General features: G+C 34.7%; 1 protein-coding gene across 14 annotated transcripts in view; it reads right to left on the bottom strand.

Annotated features, from left to right (window-relative positions):
* NAALADL2 (N-acetylated alpha-linked acidic dipeptidase like 2) overlaps positions 1-15,680 on the bottom strand; it is a 1,546,126-nt gene that overhangs the window by 348,826 nt on the left and 1,181,620 nt on the right. For all 14 annotated transcript variants that reach the window (XM_074190946.1, XM_074190945.1, XM_074190943.1 and 11 more), the window contains 3 exons: positions 11,761-11,853; positions 7,987-8,192; positions 1,051-1,170 (listed from right to left, as the gene is read on the bottom strand). In XM_074190946.1, the coding sequence (XP_074047047.1) occupies positions 1,051-1,170; positions 7,987-8,192; positions 11,761-11,853 (419 nt within the window). The remainder of the gene's footprint in view (positions 1-1,050; positions 1,171-7,986; positions 8,193-11,760; positions 11,854-15,680) is intronic.

Genomic DNA, 15,680 nt, shown 5'->3' with positions numbered 1-15,680 from the left:
TAAGCCCCAGGTTTGGGAAACACTTAAATCTTTCACTTGTCCACATCTTCTATATTCTAAATCCTCAGCCCCTTTGCAGGCTCACTCATTCAGGGACACAGTGAGAACAATTTCCTAAAAGACTGAGCCTATTTTCCTAAGGCTGATCTTCACCTCAGGGGGAGCATCTTCACCTGGCTGCCTCTCTTCATTTGCCTCCAGGAAGGTAAATGAAAGTCAGTGAAACTGATACAGCCCACACAGTGGGAAAAATTAATTTACCAACTTAGAGACATTGGCATAATTTAGGGCATCCATACTGGGATCTGGCTGGTCCTAAATGTAGACATTTATCTACTTCATCTTTTTAAAATGTCTTTTTTTTATTATACTGCACATACAAATGCTGATGAAAACTATTAAACTAGAAAATATTTTACAGAAGTCATAAAATGTTGGTTTGCATTACATTTCAGACAAGAATTATGGCTAATCAGAAGCTTGGCTCATTATTTGTTTCATCTCTCATTTGGTTTCTATGATGCTTTATTGTAGCTTTGGTGGATTTTCAAAAGGTCATTCCCTACTATTCCTTCCTCTTTGGGATGATTGTGTCCCCGGATCCCAGAACCCATAACTATTTCCTGTGAAATTATAATTTAAATGTTAATTGAAAAATAACCAGAAACTCATAAAAATCATTTAAATAAAAATATGAGCTTCATTAAGATATATGAGATAGACCTGCAAAATAGCCAAGAAATGAATGAATCAAAAGATAAAGTAAACAACTTTGATGAGAAATCATGAACTATAAGATTTTAGACAGGTAACAATCATTGTCCTCTTTTTTCCTTCAACATTTTTTCAAGCAATGTTTTTGAAATACCTTAAAAGTAGGGTTGGAATATTTAGTTGAAGAGAATTAGCAACATCAAATGTGCAATGAAATCATTTTTCCCTATTTATGTAAAACAGATTCTGTGCCAGAGGAGAATTATGTGAGTGTGCAAAAAGGTGAACTCTATGTTAAAAATTTATAATAAAAATTGTAATAAAAATATTTCTTACCTCTGCTACTAGTTGTTGAAGAGAAGGAGATGCTATAGGATGCAGGCTTGAGTTACCCCTTATAGGATTACGAAGGCTAACATATGCCACAACATTTTTCTGAAGCACTTTCTTGAAATCCTGCAACCAAAAGAAGTCTTTTATTTTTTTTTTAAACAGAGATGATGAATAGGGAGAATTCAATTTTCTTTCTGTAGTTTCTTTCCTGAATTTGTTTCTGAAGATCCCAGGATTTTAGATTTACAATTGAGAGACTTTATATACTACATGGTCCAACCCCTTCATTCTACATTTGAGGAAACTTGAACCCATAGAAGCAAATTACCTTGTCCAAGGCCATGTAAATAGCAACTTGTTTAGAATTGGGATTCAAATGATAGGATCTCTGACTCCAAATCCAGTGCTGTTACCATTTATGTCTAATTATAACCTATTTTCAAATACTGTCTACACAAAATCAATTGAAGCAGCCTCATTTACCTTTACTCTTCATTAGAATGAAGAAAAGTCTTAATTGTATTACATTGCTGATAATAGAATAAAAAGAGTTCACCAAAAAAAGGAAAAAGAAAATTAAGACATGATAATGGAGATTAATGGACTATGGCTCAGATGATATGATTCTGGCCTAATTTGAATTTGCCACCATCCTGGTAATGAGACTTTTGGCAAGACATCTCCCTTCCTTATATTTCACCTCCTTTATCCATAAAATGAAGTCACTGGATAAATTTTATGATTTTTTTTTATTCCATTACATCCTATGAAGTATGCTTCAACTTGTACCGAAGAGAATACTTAAGAAGTATACTTTGACTTGGGCATAAAAAAGCTATATTTCATAAATAAATATTGTCAGACAGATAATAAACTTGAATTTTTAATCCTAGAATTCAATTTCAGAAGGGAAAGGCATATTTTCTTCAGTGATGTCATTAGTTTGAATATAATTGAGGTAGAGATGTGACAGGTCCAAACTATTTTAATGGTTCTAAAACTATGTTCTTTTCTTTGTAGTGATGAGTTCTTCTTCGTGGGAACTCTTCTTTCTTTAGATGGAGCCAAAAGGGCATAATATCGTTCAAGGCTCCTTCCTTTCTCTGATTCTTAAAATGCTAGGTAAGTTCTATTTTATGATATTAACAATGAACAAAGCCACCAATCGGATTTTCTGTTCCAGTTATCAGTGGGTCTACTTGCCCCAGTGTATGATGGATACCAGTGGAAAAAAGAGGTTGAAGGACAGATATGTTAAAGTATTAGCACTATGAGGAATGAAAACCTGAAGGAAGTATTTTCCTTAATTCTAATTTTCCACACAAATATTCCCTTAATTTTTAAGACATCTATTAATTATATTATTTCATGCTTTAGCTTGCTTCTATAACAATCACTTTTTTTAAAATCACAGTCTACTAACAGAAAGCAAAATGAACTCTCACCCACCTTGAATAATTGACTTGTGTGATGGAGTTTGGGATAATCAAGGCTACCACTGTCATAGAAATTTTTTTAGACCTTCTTAGACCTTGATTAAGCTTCACCTGAGTGTATTATTGCAACAGCCTCCTGATTGGTCTTTCTCATCTCTTATCTCTCTTATTTTCAACAGTTGCCAAAATAACCTGAGAAGTTATCGACTAATCATCTACTGTTTTCATGTTCTTGTGCTAGGAGCCCAGCCAAGTCCAATGGACCAACCACATAGTATGATGATGGTAACATACTTCCCAGAGTGAGGAAGATAAACTTATTATGATTACATTTACTAATGCAGAAGAAAATAATTCTAGTGTAGATATTGTGTAATGAGATTTCTACACTAGACCTTAGACTTAAATTTCGTCAACTCACTGATATGTGAATTACTCTAAATCTGTTTATTAAATTCCCGTTTATTGATCATTAGAACCTAATCTTCTTAATTATAGCTTTGCGTTTCAAGAGATTTCAGTGTTAGTAGCATTAAATAGTAGGATATGACAAGTCAACAAAGTTTTATGGTCTCCTCTCCTCCATAGATGATGAATGATCAGAGAAAGCAAAGTAGCTTGGGGAGGTAGAGTGCAGAATAATAAAAAAAAATCTATTTCCAGTACAAAGTGCTTTTGACATAGGAATTTGATAGCATGCAGAGAAAAGAAAATCAAAGGCTTTCCAAAACACTATAGCTTGATTATTCTGATAAACAATAGATGAAAATAAAAGCATGCTTTGACATGATTCTTTAAGTGTACTTTGAAGTGAAATATGCATTTAATAGGATTGATAAATAAATAGAAATTTGATAGATACTATATTATTATTCAAATATTTAACTATCTAAATGTCAAATATTTATTATCTAGATGATACTGGGCAAGTCATTTAACTGTCTTCCTCAGTTTCCTCATCTGTAAAAGGAAATGACAAACCACTCTAGGATCTTTGCCAAGAAAAGCCCAAAGGTGTCAGACACACCTGAAATAATTGAGGAACCATTATGCAACATTTAGCCATCTATCATCAGAAAAGGTCAGATTTAAAATTGGAAGGGACTTTAGCAGTCACCTAGTTCAACCAGATCATTTTACAAGTGAGGAACTTGAGGACAAAGTAAGGGATTATGAACGGAATACAGGGTTGACAGTTGTATTCTCTGGATCCTAGCCCTGGTCCTGCTTATAATTTACCAAAGGACTGTGATCAAGGTGTGCTGTTTCTGAGTCTCATTGCCCTCATTCTATTCTACCACAATTTATTAAATGATGGCTTAGTATAAGGCTAGCCATGTTGACAAAAAGCCTACATTCAAATCCTGCTTCTCTCTGTGTAACTGTTCAGATCTTTTTACCTCTTAGTGCCCTCAAATAACACAAATAACAGCAGCTCCAATAACAAAAATAACACAATAGAAGTCTGAATAGATGATCCTTCTCCCCAGGAGATTCCTATGTCAGGGAAATCACAGGTCTAGTCCAAAAAAGAAAGGTCAGTAATAGGCATATGAAAATGAAAAATTACTCATTTACTATGCTCAAGGAGATCTTTTATCAAAGGAAGACTTCTTGGAGAAAGTGGGCCCTTGTCAGTCCTTTAGGGAATACAAGGATTTTCACAGATGAAAATTTGAAAGGATTGCATTCAAAGTATGGGAAAAAATACATGTATAAATGCTTGGAGGTGGAAAAGGGACTGATAAGAGTAAGGAACAGTACAATTTGGAGAGTATATGAAAGGCAGCATTTCCAGTTTCTGGAACACACTGATTATATGACCCTTGTAGTGAAGCCAATTTCTAAAATTATATGGACTGATCCTCATTGGTAGCAGGATCTTCCACCTCCAGCAGGTCCCAAACAATGTAATAAGAAGTCCTGTCTTATTCCCATGCTTGCATTTTATGATGATTTGCAGTAGGGACACTTTAATGACAGGCCTGGTGGTTAGTTTGCTCCACAAATAGCAGAGAGTTCTTTCATAGAGAAGTGCATCAGTCAATGTATTTGAAAGTAGACTTTTGTCAACCATGGGAAATATACCCTGGAGGTGGCTCAGTGGAGCGAGTCTACCATGCACCAGGACTATGCTCAATGCTTCAATATTATCTTATTGATGCTAACAACAACCCAGGAGGAAGATATTATTATTATGATACCCATTTTACAGTGGAGAAAATTGAGGCAGACAGAGGTGAAGTGACTTGTACAGGATCATAAAGGTATAAGTTTCTGAAGCTGCATGTGAATGTAGGTATTCATAATTTCAGGTCCCATGTACCACTCAGATGCTTTATAAATATTAGTTGAATGATTGATTAACTGAATGCAGATTAGCTAAAGTAGCTGTTTGGCATGCCATATCCTTCATCATCAGACCTGTTCCATTTCTGAGAAGATACCTACTGCCAGGACGACTCTCTCCTGATCTCATCCATCTGATGATCTTGTTTTGGCTATGTTCTTCACCCGGAGAGTTGTTAAAATGAAGTCACCAGTTTCCACTTCTTTTCCCTTATTATGAGCTGTTTAGAACACCTATAGTAACTGAACCTGGACTGGGTCCCTATCAGAGATTTATGTCACAACACAATCTGTGTCCCACTCTTGCCTATGATGTGGACATATTAGGCCTCTACTAACTTGTAGCACAATGCCTCCAGTTAGACCAAATGATTGTAGAGATCCTTCCCAGTTTCATTTAAAAAAAAAACCCAAAAGAAACCATAATTCTTTCTGGACCCAGCACCTCAATAGCTAGAAGTTTGAATAGAAATTCTTAGAATAGACTGGGCTGAAAAATTTCTGGAAAATAGGTCTTATGATGAAAAAAATAGAAAAAGTTGTTCTTTCTTCATTGTTACAACCTTTTTCAATTGCAACAGAAAGTTCCAAAGGAATTTCTGTCAGAAAAATGGTTACTTGACTTTTCACATCTTCAAAGAACAAGATTAAGGAACGGATGTTTGAGAAGTTGGTTCTTTTAACTGACATCTTCTATCTTAAGTACAAGTTTATGAATTTAACCTGTTTTATATTTTATTCTATAATATTCAGCTGAATTAGTTCTTTCAATATTGGACAAGCATCAATATTTCATTTATGGATATGGATCATATTTAAATGACCAACATAGGATTAGATGAATTCCCATAATCTGAATACTGTTTATTAACTTTGAGAAACACGTTCCTCTAAATCAAAATGGCACGCTGATCCAAAGCATTGTTTAAATATATCCATTTCGCCATTCTGTGGGTAGTGCTCATGAGTATTTTCTGACAAAAAGAAATTCACCTGAAGACTAAACTTTGGACTTTTCCAAATATCTAGCTTTATTTTCAATGGACAAAACTATAGTTTCAACTCTAGGCTTGTACTTAGAGCCTCTTCATTTTGATAATCAATTAATGAAAAAAATCAACAAAAATACATTAATCAGCTTCTGTGAGCCTTTTGCCAAAGAAAGCAGTTAGTGGGAGAAATAAAGGCAAAAAAGCATTTGACCTCCAAAAACCTAGATTCTAACTTGATAAAGGTTGAGGTTTCATGACTGAGACAATAGGATAGGGCCTTATGAACAATATTGGGGCAGGGGAATCAGTGGAAGGGTAGTGGCATCACAGACCCAGAAATGAATAAGACTTTAATGACAGTCTAATCTTAACATTTCTAGTCATTTTACTAGAAACTATGGTCTGCAAAGGTTAAGTGATTGATGTCCAAGGGTACAGAATTCATCAAAAGTGAGATCTGAGCCCAGGTCAAACAATAGACTTTCTGATAAAATCATCCATTTTTTGAATCTAACAAAAGAAAACAAGGTTATGTCCTCTAAGTTGTTTTCTGATTTCTATTAACTTTCTTCTTAAATAGTTGTGATTGTTAACAATTATAAGCAAAGTAGAGAAAAATTTCTGATCCAAACTGGATTCAGTCTGACTAGAATTTTTTTTTAGGTTTTTTGCAAGGCAAATGGGGTTAAGTGGCTTGCACAAGGCCACACAGCTAGGCAATTATTGTGTCTGAGACTGGATTTGAACCCGGGTACTCCTGACTCCAGGGCCAATGCTTTATCCACTGTGCCACCTAGCCACCCCCTGGCTAGAATTTTTAGAAAATAAAATTTGTTTTTCTAGCACATTTGTCATCTAGAAGATTTATAATTTTCTCAAAAATGTTGCATACTTAGATACAATACATATGAAGAATTCAGAGAAATGTGGAAAGGCTTATACAAAGTGGTCCAAAGAGAACAATCAAGAAAACCATATATACACAACACACAACAACAACAGCAAAATAAACAAAACTGAAGACATGGCATTTTTAATATAAATTACTCAGGCAATAAATTCATCAATAAACTCAGGGCAAATACACCAGACAATATTAGTGCTGAAGTATTAAAATTGAAGAGCAAAACATAAACTACAAAAGTGTAAAGTGATATGTTCTATCAGTCAAAACCACTTAAAGAAATTTTGGGTTTTTTTGTTTTTTGCAAGGCAAATGGGGTTAAGTGGCTTGCCCAAGGCCACACAGCTAGGGAATTATTAAGTGTCTGAGGCCGGATTTGAACTCAGGTCCTCCTGACTCCAGGGCCTGTGCTCTATCCACTGTGTCACCTAGCTGCCCCTCAAAGAAGTTTTGATCAATTGTTTTCATGGGAACATCTTTTGCTGGTAATGAGGGTTGCTTGGAGTTTCATAGAATCATAGACAGAGATGGAAAGGCTCATCTGGTCTAATGCTCTCATTTTATAGATTAAGAAAAAGAGGCCCAGAGTGATTAAATGACTTGCATATAGGTAGTGAATGCCAGAGGCAAGATTTTTGTTGGGAAAAACTTACTGAGAACAAAATGTAGTTAAGTTTTGTTTTTAAACAGTCAAGAAATTGTAGAACAGCAGACAAAGAAAATAAGAAAGGAAAAATTTATTTCAGTATAAATTCTATTACTTTGGAGGGTCTTTAAAATCGATGGATCAAGGAAACCTAATGTTTTCATTTTACAAGTTAGTAACTTGAATCAACTCAAGGTCAGTGGGAATCAGGATTTCCACTCAGATTCTCTATCTTAACATCTAGTGTTCTAATATATCATGCTGCCTCCTACTATTTGACTTTTATTTAAAATTTCAGAATGAACAGAGACATCCACAGGAGAGATTACATCAACAAGAGAAATTTTGACTTCTAAAGAAAAAGAATTCTAGGGCTTCAGGAACAACAGAGTCACACGATTCATTTCATAGATAAGTACAATGACACTTAATTCAGGGACATGAATTGTTTGAGGTGATGGAAAAATTGGAACCACAACTTGGGTATCATAATTCCTGGAGAATATCTGGAAAATTTTCATATAAAGATGTGTCTGCTTTGTGACACCCTAAGAAGCATCAATTCCTTTGAATGCAACATGATTGTTTATATCATTTACTTTAACTATTTACCTCAGCCCATTCGTAGGAGCCGATATTGCCAAATGTTGTTCCTCCCCACGAGCAAAGGATGATGGTCCGATCGGGTCGCCATCCTCTTTTCACTTTTAACATCAAAGCTTGGATAAATGCTGTAATGATGGCAGTTCCACTGGCCCATTCTTGTCCACTGTAACCATAGGGACTGTGATGGTGGCTGCCCACAATAATATACCGGTCTGGGGAAGAAACATTTTTACAATTAAGCCTCAAGAATAAGTTCATTGACAGTGTATATACTCTTTATTGGACAGAAAAGCAGTAATTGAGCCAAAGTTTACCTCTAGTATTTTCTGTCCATTCTTCTGGTCTGCATCTGTTAGTGTATATATACAGCTGCAGATAGGACAGTTCAATGATGTAGTCAGAATTAGAAGTTAACACACTATCCTTTGAAACATTCATTAATCAAACACGTAAATATGTGGCAGCAAAAACCATCATGTAACATTTTTTAGAAGTATCGTGGGAGGTGGCCTATAAACAATCTCTGTCTGTTCATAAAATATTAATTAACTATTGCCTGATGGGTCATCTCTTTATGGAGATTTGAAAACATGGTCATTGTAATAAAAAATATGAAATAAAAATGGATTGTCTTATAAATTCCTTTCTCCCCTTAGGGTTAATTGGTTTTTGTAATGCAGCTTCACGATGTTTCTTCTCCTTACTAAATGGGGAGAAGGGGACATTCAACTGAGGAAATTTAAAACCATTTTTTGGATGTATAACAGGATATATTCAGAATGCACTGGAGAGAGTGTACCTAGGGTGTGATTTCCCTTTGAGTTTTAGGCAATCTCTAACTGATAACTAATAGAATTGTGATTTGCCACTGTAGAAGGGGAGTTCCCATGAGAAAAAAAGAAAAAAATCACATACTTTTAATATATTTGTGTTTATTTCAAACAACTTTCCAAAACTTTTCTTGCAAATTCATACCTATTGATTGGATAGGCCTATATGGCTCATGAATACATAAGTAGAAGGTACAAATTAAAATTACGATGTGGTCAACTGATTTCTGCTATTATGGATTACTATTGAATTCTACATCTGATACAATATTTATTTGACCAAATGACTCTGAACTACCCCATGAGAAAGAATTTCTTTGGAGTTAAATAAGTTCCTCTGCTAATTAATAAGATAGTAGATTTAAAGCTAGAAGAGACCTCATAGTCATCTTGTTTATTCTTTTATCCTACAGATGAAGAAACTGATATCCTCAGAGATAAACTGATTAAGATACTAAGTGGAAGAGCTGAGATTCAAGACCAAGAAATATGACAAATTTGGTTCTGGTTCTCTTTCCACTATACCATGGATCTAAAAAAAATTATTTATTTAAGACAATGGGGTTAAGTCACTTGCCCAAAGTCACACAGCTAGGCAATTATTAAAGGTCTGAGGTCAAATTTGAACTCCGGTCCTCTTGACTCCAGGGGCAGTGCTCTATCCATTGCGCCATATAGCTGCTCCAATACCAGGGATTCTTAACCTTAGGTCTGTGAACTACTATTTTTAATACTCTGATAGCAATTTCAAGAAAAATGCCTTACTTATATTCCTTTGTATCCTTATGCTCTTTATAGTTTAAAACATTATTCATAACATAAGTACCTTTATCTTTTTTAGACTTCAGTTTCTTCAGCTATAGGATGATCATTGATGATCACTGATGATTCATCCATTAAATCATGAGCTCTTTGAGCACAGGAACTATTTTTTTGCTTTTTTTTTGCCCCCCCCCCCCCAAGCAATTAGAAAGTGCCTGTCATATGGTGGTAAGGACTGAAACAATGGATAGCTCTGAAGTCACTTATGGATCTACACACATCTATATTATAAAAGACTGGTAGTGTGATTAACGAAATTTAGTTGACATATTTGGGTTAAGTATACTTTTCATTGAATTTCTTGGTGGGTGGGAAGGGACAAAGTATTATCATGGTAGAGATGGGCACTGCTGTTACAACAACAAATGAATTTTCCTTTGCCAGCTTTCTTTAAGGTTCAAGTCTACAGTTGTAAACCTTGGATTAGTAAATGGCATTGAAGGATTTAATGTTTTATTTTATCTTCCAGATGTTCTCTAAATTTATGACTTATGATTGTGCTTACTTTTGGTGAGCTATATATCAAAAAGTGTAATATAACTTTGTGACTTGCTTTTATGTTCAAAGTCACCTCGGGAGGATATTACTAGAAGGGTAATAGAGACTGGTTGTATTAGTATTCTAATGAGGAAAAAGAATGAAATTTTATACCCTGAATAGACATGATTATAATGTGGATTTATATGCTTTATTTTGATTTTTTAAAAAAGACTGAACTTGAACAGAAAACAACCTTTTCTTCTCTCAAATGAGAATAATTTTCTTCTCTGATTTTCCAATAGTAACTGACAAATACAGTAAAGGTAATAAATTCTCCTAATGCTTCAGTTAGAAATTCTTCTGATGAAAAATCATTTTATTGAAATGGCTCAAATTCAATAGTGAAAATCACAAGGACCATTTGTTTCTAATGTTTAAAATTGTTGATTCATTAAGGATACCAGTCCAAGGGGTATTCAAGTTTCTTAACTGTAAGTAAATTTTAGAAATCCTATTACTACCTCTAAGTTTAATAGATCTCCTAGAATGAAACCACTGGACTATCTAAAACTCAGAAGTCTTCATTATTCTAGATTAGGAACAGGGACCTACTGGGTTGGTTTCAAATGAGGTCAGTTAATCCCCACTGTTAACCTGGGTAACATCCCAACCTAACCAATACAGAAGAGACATCAGAAATATATGAGGCAAATAACCAACAACACCAAATAGCTATAAATGATTCTGCCTCACAATGTGCTGTGAAAACATTAGTCTTTGCTACTTTCATTAACTAATATCTTGCATTTATGCATTCAAATTTGCTAAGCATGTGGCATTAACATATTTGAGCTTCACAGCAATCCTGAAAAATATGAATATTATTATATTCCTTTCTTTGTTTTGTGACTACTTTGTTTTTACTTTTTGCTTCTTAATGTGTGCTTATTTTCAAACACTTATTACAACATTTATTTATTTGTTTATTTATTTTTACAGTTTTTACAAGGCAAATGAGGTTAAGTGACTTGACCAAGGTTACACATGTCAGATTTGAATTCAGGTACTCCTGACTCCAGGGCTGGTGCTCTATCCAGTGTGTCAACTAGCCTCCCCTCATTCAAATATTTATTAGACATCTGCTACGTGCAGGTCTTTAGGATGGATGTTAGGGGGATAACAAAGATTAAAAATGACATGCTCTTCTCAAGAAGTTTGTTCTCTTCTAGAAAGTCCAAATGCTAGATAGCATGGAATCCATTGAATGGTTTTCCACAGATATTATTAAAACCAGTATTTTTTTTATTTTAAAGATTTTATGTATTTTGAGTTTTACAATTTTCTCCCTAATCTTACTTCCCTCCCCCCACCCCCCCCCACAGAAGGCAGTTTGCCAGTCTTTACATCATTTCCATGAAAACCAGTCTTCTTAAAACCAATATCTCTTAAGTGTACAATGTCAAACTCATTAAAATTATGGTAAAAAGCCATCAATCCATAGAAAAACAACAAAAAAACACATTAAAATTTAAAGACATCTAATTCTAATCATTTCTAATTTGAACTATTATACTATAGCATATGAAGGATTTACAATTACTCCATGCTCTAAAAGAATTTCAGTTCATCGTTGCTTAGTTCTACTTACCAGGAAATGAAGCTCCCTTGAGATAGCCAACAACATTGGTGATGGTTTTGTATTCTGTGACTGTCTGAACTTTCATTGTGACGATTCCTATTTCTATAAGGGAAGATGAATTGAAGGGTAATTTTAATGCAATTTTCCTATCTTTGCTCCCATTTTCTCTATTTAAATGCTTTTCTTTACTGAAAACATGAGTGTGCAATAAAATCTCTTAATCAAATTCAGCAAGGAAGGTGGCATGCTACATAATTGAATTTTTTTAGATAACTTTAATCACCTATTTTGAACACACTTGCTTAAATAGAAATATGTATCTGCAACTATTTGAATGTACGCATATATGCACTTATATACATGTATGCATATGAATATGTATATATGTGCACAAATATACATGTTCTTATGTGTTTGCAAGTAGGTTTGTACCTACACACATATGTAACATTACTAATGACACAGAACTCTGGACAACTATAATGATTAATTTTGATTCCAGATATTAGAACACAATTCCTTTCAGAAGAGAGGTGTTAGTCCCACTTTTAAAGACTATTATTAGACTATTATCAGTATCACTATATCAGAGTTTTAGTTAACTGTATTTTGCTGTTGCTAGGAGAGATAATTTGGAACAAGAAAGAGGAGTTAACATCAGAAAAGGAGAATGATGTGAAAAAACAATATATTGATAAAATTATGTTTCTGTTATTTAAAATGGAATATTCTTCATCTATTAAGGGGCAAAGAGTTGTGATAGAGAGAGTACTTCAGAGTAAGCAACTCTTCAAAGTATAACTTCAGAAACTCCCTATTCTGATCTCTCTCTCTCTCTCTCTCTCTCTCTACCAAGTTATTTGTCTGTGTAACCTTAAGTCAAGGTCTTAACCTCTCTGTGCTTAGACACTGTTAATTTACCTTTTCTGTTTTTCCTGTCTCCCTCACCCCAAGTTATTAGTAGTCAATCACTTGTTGCATTTACCTAAAAGTATCTCCCTCCCTACCTTGTTTGTGACTTTGAGAAATAAGACAAAAGGTTATCATTAAAATGTGTATGAAATGCAAAAACAAAAAGAGCAGATGGACTCTAAATGAGGGTCCGAGAAGCTCTTGTCTGAGAAACATGAACAAGTTTTAGTTTGTGGCATTTGTTATATCTATTTTAGCTCTTCTAAAATATCTCTATCTGTCTCTCTCTATTTGTCTCTGTCATCTTTCTGCCTATCTGTCCCTCTGTCTGTCCCTCTGTCTCTCTCTGTCCCTCTTTCTGTGTCTGTCTGTCTGTCTCCCCCCCCCTTTTGCATGACTTGTTATTCCTGAATCATTTTTAGTGGATTTTATAACACTTTCTGATGTTGGATATTCCTTGGGCTTTTTGTGTCTTATCTCTGTCCTTAGTGATTACTCTTCATGCTACTCATTTTATTCACCTAAGCAGTGAAGGATTAATTAATAATACACATATGACTTACAATACTAATAGCCCCAAAGAACAACCCTTTCTTTAGGATTCTTCTTTCATTCACAGTTCTCCAGTGTCTGGCACAATTTGGTTTCTATTGTTACATATAACTGGGGAAACTGAGGACACTGATAGCCTGGGGGCAAAGGACCCTTTCTCTGGTTGCCTTTTGAATGAAATGGGATTATCATAGGAAGGTCATTCTAGTCCATTCTAGTATCCTGCTCCAAAGGGTCAAGTGAGGATTGGACAGAAATTTACTTGTAAAGGACCAACAGCATTAGCTTAAAAGTATACTTTTTTATATAGTACCTAATTTATTTCTTATAATAACCCTATAAGGTAAGTACTATAAGTATTATTATTTCCATTTTATAGATGAAAAAACTGAGGTTCAGAGAGGTTCAATAATTTGTCAGTGTAAGAAAGATGAGTCCCAATGGTCAAAGGTTCTACAAGGTCTGGAACTCCTGGGCCTATTAAGTGGAGTTGCAAGCAAGGAAATTTTCTCCATCAAAGAAGACAAATGGTAAAAAAGAAAAATCCAAGGCCTGGTCTGGTTGGTCAGTAGTCATAGATTTAAGGGAAGGGCACAGAACCAAGGTGAATTATCACAATATTTCTTCAGCAATTTCATACATTGCATTATGTTCTGATAATGTTAAGTATCACCATCCCAAGCGATTTTTAACAATCGATTTAAGTTGTCACTAAATCCAGTATTGTCTTTAGGAAAATATGAACTTATTGATGTTATATGTTAAATCTTTCTTTTGAGCTTAGGAAATTAATACTGCCCTATATCTGATTTACACTGTATATTTAGTAGTCTTTTTCTCCTTGATTTGGGGAGACATCAGGCAAGAGGCAAAATCTAAGTTTTCAGTAAATTGGACCTGGGTATCAAGGGTAGGGGGACAACAAGTCAAAAATATGAAAAAAAAGATAGCTTTATCTCTCCCCTTAGAGGTCGCGCTTTCTACAGGGCTGAGCATGGTCTTGCTATGATGAGAGGGCCCCTTCTCATTGATAAGAAAATGGAGATGTTTGAGTTATGAAGTTCTTGGAACCCCAGTGGTTATTTCAATTATTAAACTACCAAGAAAATTCTGTATATCTAAAGAAAAAACCTTTTTAGTGTAGCAATCTAAACATTTTAGTGTATTCTGTACTCAGTTATGGCCATTTCTTAAAATAAATGAAGGAAAAATTTTTAAAAACTGAAAGGTCATTAAATACAAGATGACCAGGGGGCAAGAGTCTAATGTAGTAGGAATCTAGAAAGGTTTCATATCATATGGGATAAAACCAGGAAATTTTAAGAAGCATTTTAAAATATTAAGCTATATCTATATGTATGATATAGTCATTTAAGGTAGCATTTACCAAGTGTATATATGTCAGATGTTAGACAATCTTAAGAGAAGCAAGATTTGATGACAGTTTTGAATGTAAAGTATGACTTCAAGTCTACAAAATCTGTTCTTTCCAGGAAACTCTAGCACTTGTGTAGGTTGAGGGGGTATCAAAGTCAAAAGGTAAGAAATCAGGGGTCAATTTCTGCTCCAATACTTCAGCCACAGGGGGGAAAAAAGGCCAGGCACTGTATGGCAATAGTCAATCTTATATTTCTGATTCTGATTCTTATATGCTCAGTTTCATATCAAGGTCTTTGGGAGTTTTTCCTTCTTCCAGATGACTTGTGCTTACCAAAATCTGACCCAGGTTAATAGGAAGTCACTTTAGTGTTTGAGCAGGAAATCCATCTATCAGAAAAGATGAAAAGCTGGGACATGTGGAAGGGACCTACTTGTTTGGCTAGCTCTCTCTTGAGTTCTGGAGGCAATCAAGGAAAACAAAGGAAAAACTAAACTGAAATATGAGAGTTCAAATAATATGGCTTTTTGGTGACCAACTATGAATCACAGAATACTATGAAATCTATGAAGAATAAAAATGAAAACCACTCAGAAGGCAATCTGGGGTAGGTAAGGGATATGAGATGGAAATGAAGGACCAAAAAGTAACCAGGAAAAGAGGGAGAAAATAAGATGGGCTAGTCATGTGGTGAGGAATAAGCCTGTATTTTCTCGTGGTATGCTCATGATTCCAAGACAATACAAGGACATCCTCCTTCTAAAAAGATAAGGATTTTCTTCTAATAGACAAATCAAATTATTGAGGAAGGAAGTACAAAAGCAAATATACACTCCTTGATAGGCAACTCTGTGCAGTGAGTAGAATTCTTAGTTTAGGGGCAGGAAGACCCAAGTTCAAATCCAGCCTCATACATTTACTAGCTATGTGATCCTGGACAAGTCACTCAACCTCTGTCAATCTTAGCTTCCACAACTGTAAAATAAGGATAATAATAGAACCTAACTCCCAGGATGTCATAGGGATCAAATGAGATAATATTTGAAAAACATTTAGGACAATGTTTGATATATAGTAGGCTCTTAAG

Source organism: Macrotis lagotis, chromosome 6, assembly GCF_037893015.1.
Source record: "Macrotis lagotis isolate mMagLag1 chromosome 6, bilby.v1.9.chrom.fasta, whole genome shotgun sequence".
Taxonomy (NCBI): domain Eukaryota; kingdom Metazoa; phylum Chordata; class Mammalia; order Peramelemorphia; family Peramelidae; genus Macrotis; species Macrotis lagotis.
Note: the sequence above shows the minus strand (reverse complement) of the source record. Positions and strands in the feature narration are given on the sequence as shown.